Source organism: Pseudopipra pipra, chromosome 2 (assembly GCF_036250125.1).
Source record: "Pseudopipra pipra isolate bDixPip1 chromosome 2, bDixPip1.hap1, whole genome shotgun sequence".
NCBI lineage: Eukaryota > Metazoa > Chordata > Aves > Passeriformes > Pipridae > Pseudopipra > Pseudopipra pipra.
Window position 1 is genome coordinate 27,402,422 of NC_087550.1, and position 22,081 is coordinate 27,424,502.

Genomic DNA, 22,081 nt, shown 5'->3' on the forward strand with positions numbered 1-22,081 from the left:
AAGAACAAAAAAAATATCCTACCTTTTCCCCCCTGAACATCCACACAACTTCAACATGGAGGGTGTGCAGTTATGTCAGTAACAGAAAGTTCATGAGGACTGTCTAAAAACAATGAATGCCATACTGCCACTTGCAGTTTGCATTTGGCCTACAAGCCTGAACAGAAAATTGCTTATTTTCCCATTCTTGCTGTAGGAACATCTGCCAGACAGGCCATGAAGGAATAAATGTGGGCAGAGCAAACCCCAACCCACTCATAGATCTTCCTTGGCTTGAATACTCAAGAGGCACTTATTGAAATCTTTGTTATTCATTCAGCAAACACCATGAAGAGACTCTTGAAATACATATGAACAACTGTTTCCAGTCACAATAAAAAGTCGGTCTCACAACATTCAACATATAGATTTTACTTTAGATTTTACTTTACTCAGAGAGGGATGTGGCTTTGGGAAGGAAGCATGAAGGTAAACAGGGTGAATGAAACCAGAAACCTCCTACACCAGAAATTCTGGATAATGCCAAAGAGTAGCCTTGTTTTGATAAGTTTCATGTGTATTTAGCTTAAAAATTTCTTTCTATAAATCCTGGGGCATCAGGAAAGAAGTTTTCACCAAAGATAGCAGAGGACATAAATGCAATATTTCAGAGGTTTCATTAATTTTTGTCACAGCAGAAACTGTTAATTAACCAATTAATTTTATCAGCACGTGACCGTCATTTCACATTGCTGGATGACAATAAAGTCACATTGAACAGAAATTGAACAACAGCCTGTGGGACAAGTGACAATGTCCAAGCAGGATCTTACCTGTGCTTTGTACAATCCAAAGTCCCCACCTGAACTGTGAGCATCTGTTTTCACAACGGTTTAGGACACCAAGAGAGATCTGGTACTACCTTGCTGTGCCAATAACCTGTTACTTCCCACCTGTAAGAGTTAACCCAGTAATCCTTCAAATTAGACTCATACTGTCTTCACATTATTGTATCAAGGAAGCAGATGGCTTACTTTATGCCACATTCAGCCACGTGACTTCTCATGTCGGCTGTCTGAATGAGGCTAAGACCACGCTATCCTAGGCTTTATAAACCAGGCTTTACAAGCATGCCGTTACTCCCAAACATTTAATAACTTTTAAGGATTTCAGTTCTGGAACTCTTGTCCTGACATTTCGTCTTGCAAATACAGCAAAAATAGCACATCTGGAACTGATTGAGCCTTCTAGTATGGCACAGATTTGCTGTTCCTGTCTCACAGCCATGTTGGAGTGGTGAGAGCACGACAGCACAACAGCCATTAAGCTCAGTGCTTAGTTTCATGTCCAGCACGAGACCACTCATGTAGTGGATATTGTCATCTTGTGTCACATGGTGTTCTGTGACAGCAATTCACCACAATAGGAAAATATCTTCCCAGATGTTAAACTGTTTATTGTACCTGGACACACCTGCTCATCCCTTTGTGCAGGAGGGTGGCATTCGGTCTTATACAAAATAATCGTGAAACTAAAGCTGCTGTCTAGAAGTGAAATGATCAGTGAATCTTCCATTTGCATAACAGTGTGGGACTGTTGCAGGTAGAATGATTTCTCATTGACACAAAACAGAATAAATACTTCTCTGTCAAACCTTCCATTAGCACAGCAAACAAAATGACAGAAAGGTGAGAATCAGTGCAGAATCTTTTGTAACAATACATTTTCCATTACTTCAGCTGTCATCTAGACAGGACTATGCATGCAATAGAAAGCTTTATTGGAAATTCAAAGTTTAACCCAAGTCTTCTCTCACAGCCTAGCGAGTTAGAAAAAAATAAAAAACCAAACCAAGACACAAAAGCTTTAATTAGATCAATTAATGTCACATATGATTACGATTTTGCTGCAACATTTTCCCTGAAACTAGCTGATGCAACCAGTAAAATCCCACTATGTAAGGGACTTCTGAATTGATGAGACATGTCTGGGTCCTTCCAAGGCTTTTGACTACACAATACGTTGTCATTCTTCTTGCAGCTACTGTCAAGTTTACCCAGAAGGAACGAACAGATCAAATAATTTAACGGAAATTAGATGGTCCAATAAAGCAGAAAGAGGGTTTTTGTTTTCCTGTCAAGAACGGATAATATATTTCCTGAAAAGAAAACCTTTTCCACTGGACTCTCTGTGCCAGCTTGCTATTTCTCCCTGTGAAGCAGTCAATCAGTCATAAACAGTTTATGTTTGAGCATCCAGGAACTCAAACGCAGAGATTAAAATGGTGAAAGATCCATCTGTTGTCCTGAAGATAAATCTAACCAAGCTGGACCACTGAAAGAGCATACTCATTAGATTAAAGACTCAAACCCGCCTGGGTCCATATTGTTGCTATTACCAGAACCACACACAGATCTCCTCTGAGTTTTGTCATGATCCTTTAGCCATATGGATATGCAGAATGTGCATCAGAACAGTAATGAAATATATGAATGAGTAATTCAGAATGGACCTCTGGCTCTTACTGATCCTACAGCAATTACTGAAATTGGTATTGTAGTTTACAAATAATAAACTGTTTTGTGAAATCTCCATTTTGGGAAAACACCCAAAGGCTTTGGATCTGAGAATTAGATTCGGCTTTGGCAAATGGTTTCAAACAGATTTCTGCTGTCACAAACATCTAGCAAACTGTGGAGACCAGAAAAGTTAAAATTTCATGTTATACTACAGTACTCAACAAATCAGATCCAGAATTCCTACATAAAATGACATAAAGGCTTTCATTAGCCGTATTTACTGCTGTACTGTTGTCAGAATCGTGACGGCCCTAACCAGGGAGATGAAAACTTTTGCTTTGATAATCTGTGGTCCCAAAATGTTCAGACTCAGGTCAGTCCCCAAGGATCCCATTTCACTGTCCTTCCGTAGACTTTCAGCTCACTCTTATGAAGTCCTTAACCTTCAATGGATGCAGACATAATCCTGAGAGTTTTGCTTTAATTGTTTGTCGATAAACACATACCAAACCGGAACTATGCACAAGGCCTTCTAGAGAATATGAGAAGCCAGATCATGGTGTTTGAAAACTAAGTATACTTCAACCACATCTTTAAAAGTTACAGTCAAATTCCAGTATAATGTACAATACATATGCACTCCAGTTATTTGAGGCAAGGATGTATGCTGGAGCAGCGCCAGAGTTAATATATGGTGCCGATCCTAATCTGGAGTCTCTGCTGAAGAAAACATTGTTCCTGAAATTAAAATTCTCAAAAACTGAGAGAACAGAACTGAGACTCACTCCCAGCATCTTCTTATAAGCGATGACTTCCCAGGAACCACTGACCACAAAGATGAATGTCTCAAATGTATAAATGTTTTAGTTAGAGTTTTGCAAGTTATTCACCGTGGAGTTGATGCTTTATCTCTAAAGGTAAGCGAAACTTCCCAGGAGATGCCATGTCTGATACTGCAGATCCCAACCACTATATATGTACTTCAGATGCACTTATGTACAGGAATGGCAAAGGAGGAAATTTTGAGACTAAGGCACAAATTACTGCACATATTCAAAATAAAGGATTGTTGTTTTAGCTTTCTTTTCTTCAAAGAGCAACACAGCAAGGGGTAAGGATACCTTTCCACCTTTCAACTCTTCTTTCTTTAACTAGGAAAGATGTATTTGGACCTTTTTCTCACCCAGTCCTGGAAGAACGCCTTACAATGACTTCTGCAATACCACAAGGCATTTCTATACTAGCAGTGCAGCTGGGATCAGGAGTTCTGCAGAACTCTCCACTGTCCCCACCTACTGCACTTCAGCTGACATGACAGAGAAGTCTCAAGGAATATGATGTGGATAAAAACGAACATGAAAATGCATTTCAGGAGCGCATCTACTGCACTCCAGGTGTAAACAACCAGTAAATCCCCAGCACACTGGACTAGTTAGTGTGAAACAAGTAATTCTGAAATATATAGCATCGTCTTCTCCAACAACGGTTCTCTAAACAGCTGCTCTAACTCATCTGCACTACTTCATTAATGTAGACACCATCACAGAACACCACACAGAATGGGTGCTTACAAAAATGTTCTAAAGAGGAAACAGGGAGGTAGAGGAAGAGTAAAGAGATCAGAGTGGCTTGGAATCAAAAAAGTTTTACTGCTAGTACTGAGCACACATTGCTTCAAGCTCAGCTTCTTCCTGACAAACTCTTCCCAGACACCAAGTGAAGGGCTCAAGAAATGCAAAGAGGCAGCCAGGCTAGGTTCAGCTAAACGACATGAGTGCCAAGATAGTTAACTTTGCAAAAAAGCCATGCTCCAAGAAAACTGAAATAGGCAACAGATATCTGCACATCTATGTTCGTTGCCTCATCCCAGGGGAGTCTAAAGATCATGGATGTTAATGGAACTGGGACTATGCCACTGGGCAGACACAGCTTTTATTTTGAGAATTCCTCCACAGGAGCAACTAAAATAAAAAGCTAAGTCAACAATCAGTAGGTGAACATACTCATTTAACATGAGTTTAACTTTCCTGAAGCTGAAAAAAAAAATGGGTATATTTCCTTACTTGAAGGAAATAAATCAGGCAAGTAAGGTTTGTTAGACAGGATAAAGGGAAGGGAAACACCCCAATATATTACTGAATTAAAAAGACACAAATTACTGAATTTGTTTGAAACACTGCTAAATATGTGATGCACTAAACCCCTACCTCAAAGAAAAGGCTCTTTTGAAGTTTTTCTTCCTGCTTCATCTACGTGATTTTCTGAAAAAATGTAACAGTTTTGGAAAGATTGCTCAGAATAGTTTGAGTAACAAACCAGAATTGCCTGTTGATGTCAACCCCTCCCATGAATGCTCCTATTTCCTTCCCACTGCAAAGAAGGTGCGTTGAATGGCAACCCTATGTGTTAGGTGATTTGGATATCAGAAGTGCAAAAAATGAAACTATGATTTGTCTCTTGAATATATACTCCTATCTTCGCTAGTGAAAAAGAGGTAGAGGTAAACGTAGGTGAAGATTTTCAGCCCTGTCTTAGCTTCTCTTAAGGAAGATATTGTGGGAACTTTGCAGAAATCAATCCATATTAAACAGTGCCACTGCAAATACTTTATGCCAAGTCAGTAAGCAGCAGTAACTGTGTGCCTTAATTTTTGTCTTAGTTTCCATGCAGACAATGCAGCTGTTAAACACTGACACAAACTTTTTAAAACTACCTAAATATGCACAACTATAATTGTGCCCTTTCCTAATCTGCTTATTTAAAACCAGGGATAATTTTTGAATATACTTATTCTTTCCAGAGGACATTACCTTGGACTTGTCTATACTGAGTTTGATTTCTGATCATTCTGTCTCCATCCACTCTACTTCTCTAGTCTTGACTAACTCTAGAAAATCTGTCATCATCAAGTTCTCCAATGGCAGTTCTCTTCAGATCCCTAACAAATAAATACAGGTCTCAGCACAGATCCGGAGATGCTCAGTTCTCAGCTTCATGTTTTGGGAAATTAAATATTTCTTTCTGAATCAAGTCACTATAATTAACTAAATAGTGTCTTTTTTAAAAAGCAAGCAAGCAAACAAACAACCAACCACACTATGTAGAAACACCCCCTCCCTCCTCCAGTTTTACTAAGTCATGTAAGACTGCAATCCTTCATGACAAATGTCACAGGCATATATATAATGGTTATGAACTGCAGAGTACAAGATTAACTCAATTTACATTACAGTATAGCAATTTCAAACACAGCACCATGAACAGTAACAATACAGTTAAATATGCTGGCACAGGACCAGGAGGGCTTTAATTACCTTTTAACATGTATTACTACCCCCTCTTCAGAATATGGTGTCTCCTTTTGGCAATTCCCCTTTGCCACACATTCCCTGACAAATGCCATGGTCCACAGGTCTCAGTCTGTGGGTAGTGCAGGCTAATACTATTCTCCCATCACCAGGTTTTCCTGAGGCTCAGTAGTGAAGAGTTCATAAAGATCTATTTAACTCGCTTCTGGCTCTGACTTTGGCACAATTTTCTGAACAAGTAATTTTGCCAACTTTACAAAAAGTTCTCTGATTCTCAACCTAAAATTTCTTTGACTCAGGATCACGTCTTCTTCCCTACACCTTTTCTAAAGCAATCCTAGAACTTGATGCTGAACTGAAAATCCTGGAGCTCCCTGCTAAACAGAACAGCAGGCAGAATAGGAGCAGCTGAAGCACACCATTTGTCACTGAAGTACCTTAGACCCCACCAGCAGGATGATACAGGTGGCAGAAGTGAAATTCAACTCCACTTTCTGGATTCTTTGGAGTGACTATCAAAAGAAGTCATCAAGCACAGTATCCAGTGAGTTTTAAAGAGACACACTGGTTCACTTCGCACAACTACGTAGATAAAAAAGTCACACTGAATTTGAAGACATGATAGGGAGAAGCAATAAATTCTCTCTTCATCACCCTGAGCATTTATTTGTAAGTCTCTGCTTTTATTCTGGTTATCCAAAACATGTTCAACCACCATATCAAAGCTGAATAACCCCCAGTGGGATGAACTGTCCATTTGTAACAAGATTACATACACAGCTAAGTATGTTCTCGAAAGGATTACAAATCTTTCTGGTAGATTCTGATCACCTTGCCTATACTTCAGCTTCTTGCAGCGGTCAATGGAAAAATCAAAAAAGTCCATAGAGGCAACCTTATACTCTGCTTTTGCACAATTTCTTTGTGAACAGTGATTGTTTCTGCCCTCCCTCTTTGACTATCCAGACAAGCTTAATGATGGTCCCACTGGTAATATGCACATTTTTTAATGCAATCACCTTCAATGTTCTACTTGGATCTTCCAGGGAAAAAAGCTTTTGTTTCAAACCAAAATGATTAATAATTAATAAGTGATTTTGTTACAAATAACAAAATGTCTGTCCCATGATACAAAAGTCCTTGCAACTACTCAGTAGCTTCTATTGAAATCCCACCAGTCTTCTTATTTCTTGATAGATGGGGGCAGCCAGTTCTTTGGCTTTCTCTGCTCCATCCTCTAAAACCTTTATCAGATGGGACTTGTCTTCCTGGAGTTTCTTGATTTCATTCCTGATAGGTGCAAATTTTTGAATAACTGACTCTGCTACCACCATTTTGTAGTGAGCAGTGTCGAGACCAGTGGCTTGGTGCAGCACTTCCTTGATGCTGAGCCCTGTTACTGCAGCATGAATGGACACCAGATTGGAGACACCAGGGCGAGCAGCTGGGTCATAGGTCACCTCAGAGGTAAAGTCAGTCACAGCTTTGCGAAACTTCAGCACTATTTCATCAGGGCTGTCTGCTATGTTAACAGTAGCTAACTTCTGTGGGTCTGACTTGGACATCTTCACTGCTGGATCTCTGAGGGATTTTATTTTCTTTGTTGTGCCTTAAGAAAGAAAAAAAAAAGGAGTAATTATGAATGCAGGCAATGGTTTCTTATAAAATTTGCTAACAACACAGGATGAAGCTGTTTATCCTTGCTCAAAAATGAGTTGTGAGCACAATCACTTATGCACTATTTAGTCGTTATGCCCTCTCCGTTCTTCTAAAAAGCCATCTTTCTCCTACCATAAACTGTCTGAAACCTGCTCCGTCTCTCCCACCCTCACTAAGCAGAAGCTTCTGCTAGGACTCCTTCTAATACTTTTTGTGGCTAACATGTTGATTTCTCCCCAGAATTTCTCCTCCCTTATAGTATTGACACTGGGAACAAGTTACCTGAAGAGTATGGACTTCACTGAAAGGTTCTGAGCAGTGGAGAAACAGGTTAAATCCACTGGTAAAAAAAGAATCCCAGAAGAGTTTATCTCCTTACTTCAAGAAACTCTTCCACCCATAATCTCCTGGTAATTCTCCTAAATCTCAATAAAGACAGCTATTAAAATTCTCTTACTGAACAATAACCAGCTCTGTTAGAAGTAAAGCACTGCTCAGATAAGTGTGGGTACTGTACAAACTGCTAGGATATATGCATGTACATTAAATAGAATAGTAGCATTAGGGGAATATTGCAAAGTACTTTAACAGCATACACCCAACATAATTCATGGAGGTCATAAAGTATCACTGATCTTGAGAGTATTCTCACCAATTGGTTTTAGACACCTTATACAGCCAAATAATTTACCTGCATACTCCTCATAGATGGTCTATGTACTCAGTGAAATGATAAAGGTTTTTCCAACATAAATTCAGACTGCCCCAGAAAGTGCTCTGTTCTGAATCACCTTTTGGAAGTCTGTCTCTTTTCTCTAAATCCGAATGAGTTCAGGTATTTGCATTGCCTACAGCTAGTGAGTCTGAATAGTTCCCTAACTTCTCCATTCATCTAGGATATTTTGTTGGTTTGCATATACTTGTGAACTTAGGAAGGAATGCTTTTCATGAGCAAGGTGAAATGTTCTTGTTTTTTAAAAACTTCTTTTTATTTACTGGTAAATAGCTCACCTGCATCACAGGCTACACTCAGCTCTTCTTTATAGTACTTAGTATTCAATTGCTCATTAGAAACTGCAGTTTGCAATGCTTAGTATTCTCTAAGCTCCACTTTAGGTCTAATACTGTTTTTGTCACTGAGGCTTGAAAATTGAGAAAGGTTTATTACTGCCTGTCTTTTCTAAGGTGAGAGCTCCTTGCCCTTTTGGGGGCGAAGGTCTCTGCTGTGCATTCCTCTACATTACTTACAACAAAGATGCAATGCTTCTTCCTTGCCCAATTCTTCACGTTTCTTAACAAACATGCCATTTGTGCCATCTGACTCCTCCTCACCCCCCGGCCTATGACCTTATAGCTCAAAAATGGCTGAGAAGATTTTCCTTATAAGTCTCCCTGAGTGTAAGATCAAAACTGGAAAGTCTTAAGCTCTGTAAGAGACATGTACTGAGATATGCAAGTATATATTAAACACCCTTAAAAATTTTTGAGCACCGTATCTACGGTGTTTAATAGGCTTAATGTAAATATCTACCACTTGGACCTCGAGAATTCTGCTTTCTAGAGGTCTTGTTGCTTACCTGTCTCCTGAACTAGCAACATGGAGCAGAGACCCTACTCTTACGAAGTCCAATCCTCGAAGAGCAAGGCTGACTGGCAGCAGCAGAGTGCATCTGGCCCCCTGGACTAGAATACCAGACGTCACATACATTCCTCTACCAGGGATTTGTAAAGCCTTATGTCTATCTTGGGAGTTAAATTTCACAGCCTCTAGTCTCTCGTTGTCAGTTTTTAATTTTCCACTCCCTTAGCATCAGTTTGTACCCTTTTCTTGGTCCCTGAAACTATTTCCACAATATTTAAATCCATCTTCAACCTTAAAAGTGCAGTTAAGGGAAAAAAAAAAAATCCAAGACCAGCTCACTTAAAATGGCTTTGGGCACAGGAAAGAATTCTCCATATTTCTTGTTGAAATGTTGTGCTATATCTTGGGCTAGTTCCAGGTGCAGGACTTGATCTTCTCCAACAGGAACATGTGTTGACCTTTTAATAAAAGACAGATACAGGAAACTCAGTAAAGCTCTCTGGTTCTGCCGAAATGTTACTCAAGACTCTCACAGCTTCTGCCATGACTGAGGGCCAGACTGAGCCAAATACTCAGTCCCAGTTAGATACAGGTTCTGTGGGAATAAGGTCCAAAACTGACCATATCCCAGGATGAGTCTGCATTTTGTGCTGAACTGAAGCACATCTCCAAGGGCAAAAATAGCCCCTCAAGAAAACATACACGGCAAAGAAACCTGTAAGAGCAACTCACTAAACTCAGCTCAAAGAAGGTTTTTGTAGTATCTCCTGCTGTCTCTTTGGAGATCAAAGAGCACGTGTTATAAGTGTGCAAACAAAGCAAGAAAGGTCTGCAAGGCGTAAAGTGCAAGCACATTGTCATGTCAAATTTCAGGAACACATAGCTGCTGTTGAGAAGTTAGTACTGAGGATATACCAAGGGAAGGAAAGAAGAGAGTGGTTCTTCCTCATGGGTCACCACTGAATAAATATCAAGTGGGTCAGTGCCTCCGTTGTCACAAGTGTTATCTTTAGAAGATTAGAACTGTCAGATTCAAAGGATCATCTGATCTTCTGTATTGAACTCAATGGCTTGAATACACTTCTGGAGGAAAACACCATCTGCATCAGAGGACACGAGGAGGTGAAGAATCCATTACTTCCCCTGGTGATTCTTTCCCACAGTTAATCATACTTGCTAAAAATGTATGATTCTTTTAGATGAGGCAGACTTGAAATCATGCCAGCTTTTGATTACTCTCCCATCCCCCAGTAGATTTTTTTTTTTCTGAAGCTTGTGGGGTATTCAGAATCCTGGATATGTTCCAGAGTAAGGAAGTTCACTATGCATCTTTTAAGTTCCCAGAAAATTTCAGTTCAACACGGTACTCTTTCCTTCCGATTCTGAATTACTGGGCTGACATTCAACAGTCAATTTGTCCACCTTTATTCCCCACCAAACAGTCAGCAAGGCAACCTAAAAACAGTTACAGTAGCCAACAGAAAATCACAGTGGCCTATAACTAACATAGAGAAAATCAGTTACCATAATCAATATACTTTAAGCAGGTCAAAAGAAATGTTTCCATATGCCAAAATGGTTCCATATTCACAAAGTTTGCCATGGAAGAGAAAACATATTATCTCTATAAATACCACTGCCTTTTTCCTTGATTTTTTTAAAATATTTTTGTTTTGGTGCTATTTTAACTCCTTTCTGTAATTTTCTGTTTATTTTCCTATCTGTTTGATCCTTGGTTCATCTGAGTTAGTACTGTTTCTTGCCCTCCTCTAGCTCTAAATTCTTCTTCTTCCTTCCTATATTTCCAGTTCTCCCTAATTCTTGTTCCTTACAGTATTTTTTTTACATTACAACATTTATTATTAAATATATTATGTCAAATTTTTTCAAAGTGATTTTTTTTCTTTCACTTCTTGTTTTGTGCTCTGTGTGGACAGCCTGCTGCTAATATAATAGCAAACAAGCCACTGGCTTTACTAACGAAATACGAATTACATGATCTGACTAGAGATAGAAGAGACATACATAGCTGAGCTCAATCAAAATAAGGTGAATTCTGATAAAGTTCTCTAAATTTCACCCTTAAATACTGCTTGACAAGCAAATGTGACTCACTGCTAAGAAGACCATTATAATAGTCCGATTCTTTCTTTCGCTTGCTTCCCATTAGTTTTAGTTAAAATTCAGGTGAGTTAGAAATACCATCTACTGGTCTTCTAACAGTACTGTTTTCCCCTACTATGGTTACTTACAATGAAATTTCTCTAGATACATTTTTCTGAATTAACTGGCTACTCTTGGTTACTCTGTCACAACATCCCCATCCTCACAGTTCTGTACTACCATTCTGTCCCGACAAATACTCTCACCATCCCTTCAGAACAATGCCACAAAGTACATATGCTCAGAACGTAAAAATAATACCTAATGCATTGTCTCCAACCTTTACTAATTGAGACAGTTTAAATCATATTATGAAATACAACCAGTCACAACAATTCTTATCAGCTAGGCTACGGGCTTGGGCACGCTGAGAAATCATCAGTCTCTCATTAGTGGCTATTACCATTGCAGCACATAGTACCCCACAGAGAAAACTGAACTAGCCCAGATCCTACAAGGTGCAGTCACCTTTTCTCATCAATATGAATTGGGCTACACTAATCCCACACTAATACTGGTATATTACATACAGACAGTTTAAGTATCTCTACAGTACACTGCATAAAATTAAGTGTAACTACTTAAAAAAATGTGTATGTGTGTGAACAACTAATATGCACAATTAAACATCAATCTGCTGTAATTCCCTAAGAATTATTCTCAAGTGACCAGCTTTTTCTCTTTACAGCCCTATCAGTTGCTTTTTAGCCAGGCTAGATTTCAACTAGCCACTTGAGAGTCTGTCATCCATTTCCAATCTTCTGATCTAATCACACCCAGCTCCCCCACTTAATAAGTTAGCATGTTGACCTGACGAACATTCATTCTAACGTAGCTGAACAGACATTGCCCATGGGCTCACATTCTGCCTCTTACTTGTACAGCAAAATATCTGCTGCTTGAAGCACAGGGTAAGTCAACAAACCAACAGTTCCTTCGCTATTCTGGCTGGCACGCTTCATCTGTTTGAAAAAGAAAAACGGAGAGGAATCACACTTTTGCCTAATGGTATCAAAATCTGTGATTTGTTAATTAGTTAATTAGAATTCTGACTTACTGAGTAACTTATTGCATAACTCTAGAGAAGAGAGTGTCATGTAAAATCCATTCCTTATGAATACATATGTTCTATGCCCTTTATTTATGAATTTCCCTACACTGTTTTGATATTCTAGTGGGAAGAAAACAGAGCCTTGTGTTTTCTGTTTGTAACCTTATTAATAAAAATGATTTCAAATTCAAAACAATCAGGCTGGGTTATTACAGTTCGTATCAATAAACCCTACTTTTAAAATAGCATTTTCAGAAATAAATTTTTGAAACACTTTACAATAGAGATATAAAGAGTATATAGCACCTGTGTTTCACAGAAAAGAAATTAAGACAGTGATCACAAAGTCACAAGGACAGTCAGCAACAGCTAGGAGAACCCATAACTACAGAGGTGGAGTCCAGCGTTCTCTCCATGAGTTCACGATGCTCCCCACAATCCACCTAATGTCTTCAAGCCCTTTACTGCTCTACAATATGGATCATTTAAATCACAATAGTCAGGCTACAGATAATAATTATGTTCTAGCAATGGCATATCTACATTTGGCTTTTAGCAATAGTTAAATATACTAAACCCTTTGAAATCTTAATTATTTCATTAAGACTGTTAAAATATATTCAAATTTTTCTCACCCTCTCCCACAGATCCTTTATTCTGTCTACATCTCTAAGTGCCTAGGGTTCAGGGAACTTAATTTGCAAAGCCTAGCACCTGTAACACCTATCTGAAGATTTGGAAAGTCAATCCAGTCAAAGTTGGATTTAAGAGCTTAACTTGAGAACCTCAGGTTTGAAAAGGTTTGCTTTAATCTAAGACATGCATTAATGCTGGTTGCTGTATTTAAGGTTTACTGGTTTTATTTAATTAAGAAGAAAAACAGGAAAAAAGAAAACATCTGGAGGTATTTAAGGCTGCTCTGAACTCTACAAGCCAAACTGCTCTTAAGCTGCTGTGTTGTTTTTTTTTTCCTTTTTCGGATACTTCTCTCTCCTTTTGCTTTTTCTGCTTACTAAATGCCAAAATAAAATACAAGGAATTTAAATGAAAGAACTGTTAATGCTGTCATGCTGATGCACTACCAAGATTAAGATAATGAACATTTGAAACTTGTAAAGGCAAACATTTAAGATAGATTATCACTCAGCACATTTTTTATATTTATAATTTCTATACTCCTCTTCCAACATATGACTCTTTTGAAGACTCTTCCATAAAATCTACAGAACAGCCACTCTTTATAGTGGAAAAAGAAAAGCTGTTTAAGGAATTCCTTAACTGTCAAGGCTCAAGGTTTCCATTGCAATATCTTGCAGTAGTTTTACATTATTAAATAGGCATTAAAATTATTGAAATAACCTCAAATATTCTGGCAAAATCAGTTCAATGACACTAAACTAACCTCATATTTAGTACTGTTTCTGCAAGTCTCTGCCAATAATATTATTCTGTAGCTTCCAGCAGAAAAACGTTCATTGAGAGCAACAGACCTAGAAAGACACTTTTCCCCCCCTTCCACCACAGGACTACAGAACTACTTAAACTGAAAGCAGGGATAACCAAGATACAGTTGGGACTTCACAGATAACAAGTATTTCAAGGACAACAATTCTACTGAACTTCCACATATTTCCTTTCAATCTACAAAACTGTCCATACCTTCCACTGGGGTAAACGTAGCAGACGTGGCACATTAGTTAAGCACCCAAGAATCCAGGCAAGTTCTGCGTGCTCAGGAACCTGAAAGTATGAAGCCAGAATCTATTTTAATCTCCTTTATTTATATGCACATTTTCTCAAAATCAATAAAGACAAAAAGGATCAGAAAACCATTTTTTAATATTATTTTTTCAGGAAAGTCAAGTGACAAGCTAATGGGAAGTTTTGGACACTGCCAGGATTAAATATCCTACACTCAGGTACCATTCTTGATCCTATCCACTCATATTCTAAATAAGAAAGAAAATGCTTTAGCAAGAGCGGAGTTGAACACACATGTAAACTAATCAACTGTCTGCCACTGTGCCACAGCCTCTCCACACTCTTAGGTAATACATTAATAGTGACAAACCTTCTTAACTTTTCTCATTTCCAGTGCCAATAAATTACTCGATCTTCATTTCTTCTGCATCAGGGCCCCAAGTGCACTGGTTTCCCTTAATTGTCCTCACCAGCACCCTTCAGCCATCCCCTCTGCCCATAGTTTCAGGAGCCCTATTTAAGCTCAAGCCAGACTGTCCCCAGTTCTTACTTGAGCCATACTGCACTGCAGCATGTCTGGCAGTAAACTAATTGTAGGCCCTTCATAGAAGCCTGAGCTAACTACCAGGGAAAAAGAAGAGCTGGGCTGCTCCACAAAGCCATGTCTGCAAAGAGACAGGAGCAAGGCAGGAACAGTTATCTCCCTGACCAGGACAACACACTGATAGGGCAAGGGTGGTGGCAGTGACAGTCTGGTGATCAGCAGACACAGAAAGGTAGTTAGTCACACCTGAGGACCCTAACCTGTCTACAAAACAGGGATAATAGCAGAAGTCAAACTACAGGACAGCCTGAATTGAGGCTTAATTTGTCCCTCAGTTCTGAAATCCTATTAAAACTAATACTGATCTGCAAGTGAAAGAGGAGGATCAGGCCTCCACGTACCCTTTGCTACAAGGGTGGTTTAAAAAAATAAGAAAAGATCCCACTTAAGCTCATGCAACAGATTCTTCATTTAACATTCAGAGGAAACTGTGCTGATAGTGAAATTTTAATAGTTTCAGAAAGACATCAGACAGAGTGATTGCCCCCCTTCTGCTAAGAGAAAGATCTTCTACAGGCTGAGACAAGAAATGTGCTGTGTCAACAACCTCTGTTGGATGAATCCATGTTTAGCTTCTTTACATACACTCTTCAGCTTTTGCTGAGAAAATATGAAAATATGAAATATTCATTTCTGGATTAGTAAAAGAGGCAAGTATTGCTGATGCATATTCTTTAACTTCTTTCCTGTCATTCTGTCTGTTGTTAGTTAGCTATATCAACAATAATCATCAAAAGAAAAAAGTGACCTATGTTCTGCTCCTTTGCTTACATGTTTGATTCACTCTTTTCAATATTGGCAGGTTTGAATGTTTAAGAGCATGCTAACTGTCTCAGGGATGTCCAAAGCTTCGTGCTTGCAATGTGATATAACAACCCAGATGAAAGGCAGTAAAAAGTGTTTGTTAGCAAGTAAGAATTACTAGCATTATTAATTGCAATTTATTTGTTGTTACATTTTAAATATAGTAATTTCCTAGCTAGCAGTCACGGGACTATTTTGGTCACCAATGTTGTGTAGAGGTATCTGACCTCAAGAAAACAGCTCAGTGGCTAGAGAAACATTTATGGTTGATTCTCTTTCCCTTCTTTCTGCCTTTCCTACAGTTTTATTTTTTGTAATTCCCTCATGCTTATTTGACCTGCAATCTTCTGCTCACAAGACAAAGTGCAGTAAGATGCACCAAATATATCCTCTGCAAGGTACAAAGAGTAAATTGAACTTTATAGAAAATACTAAGGTCAAGACTCCTACTTCATTTAGAAGGAATCACCATCTGGTTCAAAGCAGTTTCTCATTTCTTTCTTCTAGTCACGGATAGAGAGGAGATGGTGCTCTGTTGCACTTGTGTTGACAAGGACTCTCTTCAAAAGCTATGCAGTCATTGATTCAGCTCTGTAAGACTTTGCTTCCACAGCCAAGACTGCATGTGAGTTTCAGTGGATCAGCGGATTTGAAATTACATCAGTTACCAAAACACCAAGTGATCTAAACAGCATTTGTTGAGTCGAATACACAGTTCTGGGTCCTACCAAGTTATACTCATTTCTAATCCTCAAACACACACAGTCTTTTCCTAAGTAAGACTAAAGCATTAATATTGTGAGGGAAAAGCCTGACAAAAGGGGGAGAAAATATATAAAAGTGCACTGAAGGGTAGTGATTTCAGTTGGAAAAAAATTCAGTACTGGAGCCTAATGAGTTAACATTCATCATACAAATTGCAGTAAGTGACTGTACGTTGGTGTGTGAATCAGGAGGTACTAGGATTAAACCACAAATCATTTGTCAGACTAAATCACGGTTTAAGCTACTGTGTTTTACTTGGCAAGATGGGCAAGTAATTGCTGCATTTGGTTGGTCACCGTGCATCAGCTCAAATGTTACTCATTTAGCTACGGTATTCTATCACTTGGAATAAATTGGATAAATCTGGATACAAAGAAACTGGAAGACATGAAGATGTACACGACACCGGTAAAATAAAGGCTCAATCTACTCTTCCTTTCACTGAGCAATACCAGTGGATCGCAATAGGAAGAAGCCATTCTCTCAGACAAACTTGATCAGCTTCTTGCCGCAAGTCCATTTAAAACTCTGAGCAAACGTCTTCATTAAACAACTAAAACATAAGAATGTAAGAAGTAAAACTGTACAACAAAGCGCAACAGAGGTAGCTGTAGCCCAGTGCTCTGCTTCCAGGAGTAGCAACAAGAGATGGCATTTAGGTCGAACACATGAGCCTACTGCTTCCTACAGTATCTTCCCCTCATACTTCTCCAGCATCCATAATTGTTGTACTAGGGAATATCCAAAGGTATTATCCCTGGCCCAGTCCTGTTAGTATCCAGGCTCCCCATGAATGCGTCTAATCCCCTTCTGAACTGGCTGATACTGTCCACTTCACAACCACATGTATCAATAACCTCCAGAGGCTTAAACCTGATGTGTAAAGAAACACCTTAATGTAGTTGCTAATTTATCTATCTTTGTTTACTACTTTTGAATGGCACCTGTTTCTTGTATTGCACAATTTAGTGAACAATTCCACCTCCAGCTTATTCAGTGTTTTTCTGATTTTGTAAACCTTAATTACATATACACCTCAGCCTCCTTCTCTTCAAACTGAAGCATCCCTGACTTCTCAGTTTTTCCTTTGAAGGCAGGTACTCTATTTCCGCTTGCGTTAATTCCTCTTCTTTGTATCATATCTAATTCACTAGTTCCTTCTGGAGATGTAGACAGTAAAGCTTTACCCAACATTCAAAAAATGGGCACACTAAGGTTTTGTACAATTACAAAACATCATTTCTGTCTTATTCTCAAAACCCTTTCTGGTAATATAGTGATGATGACATACTGTTGGTATTTTTGAAAATAATTTGTGCTGAGACAACGATTTCAGATAACACCAAGGTTGTGCATTCAATCCCTGTATGGGCCATTCCCTTAAGAGCTGGACTTGATGATCCTTGTGGGTCTCTTCCAACTCAGAATATTCTATGAAATCCAGATCCATAAATTTATAGAAATGTCAATGATGACTCCAAGACCTTTTATCCTGCGTTGTGATTCAGCTCAATAGTGTGTTTGACCTGTATGTCAAACTAGTAACATTCCTTCCTTGTGACCTGACAAGCCCAAGTCTGCATGGTCAGATTACTCTTATTTTTTTAAAGCACAATTATTTAACAGAGGTGACTAGTTACAAATGATAATGAGCGGTTATCTAAAAGGCACAAACATTTCTGTTTCTTCACCTGGCTGAGTGCCCTGCTGCTCCCTCTTCGAAGATAAATAGTTTCTTAATTATTCACTTGTGTGGCCATTTGAAGTTATTAAACTGAGATCACAATTTACACTTGGATCATCTCTGGAGCGTTATATGCTGAAGTACAATCTCAGGGCTTCTCCCTGTAGATATATTATTTTGTCCATGATCCTAGTTGTTCCCTACCAAATTACTGTTGATATTCCCTGGCCACAGCCACAGCTGATGATATATACATGGAAAACCAATAGCTACTTTTAGTCCAAATAATTCTAGATGACTTCTCATGCTGAGACATACAGCTGAGGAGGACAGCAAGCAATGGGATTCAAGAACAAGAGTGGCAGAGGCACGGATACTGTAAGCAGATCTGAAAGCAGCTAAATCAGCAACACTGGACCTCAGCTTTCTGAGGTTACAATACAAAGCTGTGCATTGGCAGCTGGAGTGGCTTCCTGCAAAAAGAGATGCAGTGTTTCACTGTCAAGATGAACTTCTTCAAGTTGCAACTTATCGCCCTTGTCTGTAAGGCACTGCAAATTTGTTGCACGTCTATTATATGGAAGCAGCTTCCCCTTCGACACTGTAACCTCATTATGGGCTGTATTTTAAATGGGCAGTAAATTTAAAAGATTTTACTTTGACAGTGTAGAGGACAAAGTGGTCTGGGGAGGTAATTTGGATAGCTAGGTACTAAAAGAAATTTGAACAGAGAAGAGGAAGTGTTCTAAATTTAAAAAGAAATTAAACCTTTTTTATGACTTTTGTCTCTTCTAGAAGTACCAATTAGCGCTCGCAAAAAATTCAAGAGACCTTTTTTTAAAAGCAGATGCTGCTCACTTTTTTTTTTTGAATGAGGTAAGATTTTATTAATGCCTCAGGTTGCAAGCAATATGTTCAAGATACAGACATACATTACTAAGTACTATACAGCTAGAGAGAATAAAAGCCATAAACAAGACAAAAATAGACTGCTCTTGAATCAAATGCACACAGCAACTGAACACACAGTGAGGTACTCTTATGGTCGAAAATTTGATGCAGTATCCTGAATTCCTGTTCAAAGAAATAATTCAAGAGTGGTTGGAATAAGTTCAAGGTCACAAAGGCAACATTTGATTTGAAGAACATGTTAAGCAATGTATTGAACTGGGGGTGGTTATCTAGTTGTCTTTGGTAAATCTCTCAGTATTTAAAGCTTTCACCTTTACCTTTGAACATTTTAGTCACTTGTTTATTTTTGGCTAAAACCTACAGAAGTAAGACCTGTCTCTCCTTTCTGAAGAGCCTGACCAAGAATACTACTGGAATCAAGTTTTACTGATTATAAACCCTGACAGAGCACAGTAATGTGGCTGGAGCACTCTCTCCCCTCCTTTATTCATTATGAAATTTATCTTATTTTCAGAAATATTCTCCTAGTCTAACCTTCAATACTGTCTGACTAATTAGTTTGGTTTGTCCAGAATTCTGGTGAAGAGAAGAACGTATAACAGCTACATAATAGTATGAGATAAACCAGGTAAATTAAGGAAGAAAGAAAGAAAAAAACCCCAAATCCTAGTGAACCATGACTTTTTTTCCCACTGAGCTCTAGTTATGTCTAGTCCACTCCTAACAGGGAGAAAACAGAGGAATAAGAGAAGCAGAATAATTTGCTAAATTAAACAGTCACATACTTCCTCTTATGACAGGAAGTTTTCAATGGACCATGCTAAATTAATGTACTTTAATGAATTTATAAGCTATGATGCAATGGAAGCTTTTCAGCCCCTCTGAAAATTGGACAAGAAGTAGTGTGAATCCATTCAAACTTTGCCCACAAAACAAAGCAGATGGATATTTCTGGAAAATAACAGCAGTGAAACAGTGCACACATTTATATTGTTGTTTCTTGGCTTTTGGAGTTAAGGCTAAAACAAATTGGCAAATTCCCACCTCCCAGAGTTACTGCTTCAATTTGCTTGCACACTGCAAGAACACTGCAGCTGATTATACTCAGAAAATAAATCACCCTATCCAGAAGGCTGAAAACTGCAATTTTCCGCCCAGAAACTGAATGTTACGTTGTCCAGAAACTCACAGGACTCCTCAGAGAAGCGTTCTTGCAGCATATCAACCACTGCCTGCTGAATCAACTCTGATGGAATTTTAGTTTCTCTTGGGACATTTAGCATGTGTCTACTACAATAGGTAGATGGACAGGAAGAACAGTCTGAGACCACATAAAAGCAAAATCAAGTTTCTAAAATTGCTTTAACTGTGAAACAGATGAGATACAAGATGGTCATGGGTAAAAACTGAAATGTGTATTGTACCCACCAGGAATCAGAGAAAATGGCTTACACCATATAAGTTTACCATGTGTGTAGATTGCATCCTGTCTTTCTTATTTCCCCCTCCCCCACACCCTATAGTTCTTTTTGTTTTTAATAAAACATTCTAAGTTTTATGAAAGATGACTGCTACAGCTTTTATCAGTTATGGCACAATTTAAGGAATATATTTTCTCTTTCTTCTAACATTCTCATGATACACTGTATAAGTTATTATTCTGTTACTTCTTTTTTATGCCTAGTAGGCAAAGGCAGCCACTTAAAGCATATCTTGACATTATTTTCTCTAAGAGCAAAGAGGGTTTCATATATTTTGCAGCTGTACTCCTTATAAAAATGTATAATTTTGAAATAGGCACTTATTTTTATTCTTACTGAAATTGTCACTCTTCTATAACTTGCCTTTCTCCTTAAGAAAATATAATTAAACAATCTGTAACGAAAGAGTTTCTCTCACTGGGAGGCCATTCTACTGTCCAGCATATTCCACAATTGTGTTTTCCTAGATACTCTAATTAAATGTGCTTGTTTATAACCCTTCACAGACAATGTGGTTCCAAACACTACTCTAATTATTCATCATCATCCTTCTTGCTTCTAAATATTTTCAAGTTATCATCACTTATTCTTTGTATCCACTACTTCCCTAAGCTCGGGTTCAAGTTTGTTTATGACAACTGAAGTATGGGAGGTATTTGGGGAACTGCAATTTATGGAGACAAATATACAGCCAGCCATTAACTTACTGTTTACACATGCTATAGAAAAATATAATCTACAAATGGTAAATTCTGAAGCATATAAAAATAATTTTCATGAAACTAGCACTTTCCATTTAGCTAATTTGGCTGTGATTTACCCAATAGAACATAGTCCCTGTGCCCTCTAAACAATACAATAAAAATCAGCTTATGCAAAATTTCTCTCACTTTTTTTTCACTTCAGTTGCAAGGCAAGGACATCACTCAAATCAGTTCTGGCACCCCAAGTCAACTTCACCTGTATCCTTACCATAGCAGCACCTTTTGGATCTAGTATAACATGAGAGGTATCTGTTTTCACCACAATTTCCCCCAGAAATCTGTGATTAATATTGTCCAGACTTTTATCTCTTGCTTGTATTGGAAAGGACGATAAAATGTGGGAAAACTCTGGAGGCAGGTATTTCAGATAGCTCTGGATTAGAGATTTAATCTGCATAAACTTTCCTGTAAACAAAAGCCTACTGACAGTGAAACCCTTACCAAATGCACATGCCTTTTGGGAAACAAAGTAGCAATATTTTTTTCACATATGGCAAACATATTCCAGAGAAGCAACATATGCAGCAAAGTACAGAAAGAGTAAGCCAAACAAACAAATAAACAACAACAACAACAACAAAGAAACCCCTTTTCAGCAACTCTAGACCACTCTTGCCCAGGGTAATCCAAAGAAAGTGAGAGGACAAGCAGCATTAGTGTCACATTAGTGACATTAGTCTCTCAGTGGGGCTTACCATTACTAGCATACTTTTGCAGTGCAAGAATTTAATTCTGCCTTTACTGCTACAGAATCAGGGTACTAACAGTCATTAGTTGTAGTGGGTTTAGGTGATTAAAACTAAAAGTTCTTAGATAGTAAGAATTTTTTTGCATGACGTTTGTTTAAAAAACCAGAAATGTTAATCAGAAGTAATTGCAGTAGCATTTCTGTGATCTACAGGTTTCGTAATTTTCTAGATAGAATTCAAAATAAAACAATAATTATAGCACACTAATCTACTGAGAATTCTCTCATTTATCAGTTTGATCTGGTATTGAATAAAACATAATCAAATACCTGAACCAGCTCTCTATTTGCAGCTGCATTTTCACTGCTTTCCTGATGACCTCTGGAAATACAACATATTTCAGTACACAATCAGTT

The 22,081-nt window shown here is 38.3% G+C and overlaps 1 protein-coding gene across 3 annotated transcripts in view; it reads right to left on the reverse strand.

Annotated features, from left to right (window-relative positions):
* Positions 1–6,445: 6,445 nt before the first annotated feature.
* The window catches only part of WARS2 (tryptophanyl tRNA synthetase 2, mitochondrial), a 38,403-nt gene continuing 22,767 nt past the window's right edge, over positions 6,446–22,081 (reverse strand). For all 3 annotated transcript variants that reach the window (XM_064644552.1, XM_064644553.1, XM_064644554.1), the window contains exons 3-6: positions 13,921–14,001; positions 12,087–12,172; positions 9,387–9,505; positions 6,446–7,415 (exon numbers count right to left, since the gene is read on the reverse strand). In XM_064644552.1, the coding sequence (XP_064500622.1) occupies positions 6,967–7,415; positions 9,387–9,505; positions 12,087–12,172; positions 13,921–14,001 (735 nt within the window). In that variant the 3' untranslated portion in view covers positions 6,446–6,966. The remainder of the gene's footprint in view (positions 7,416–9,386; positions 9,506–12,086; positions 12,173–13,920; positions 14,002–22,081) is intronic.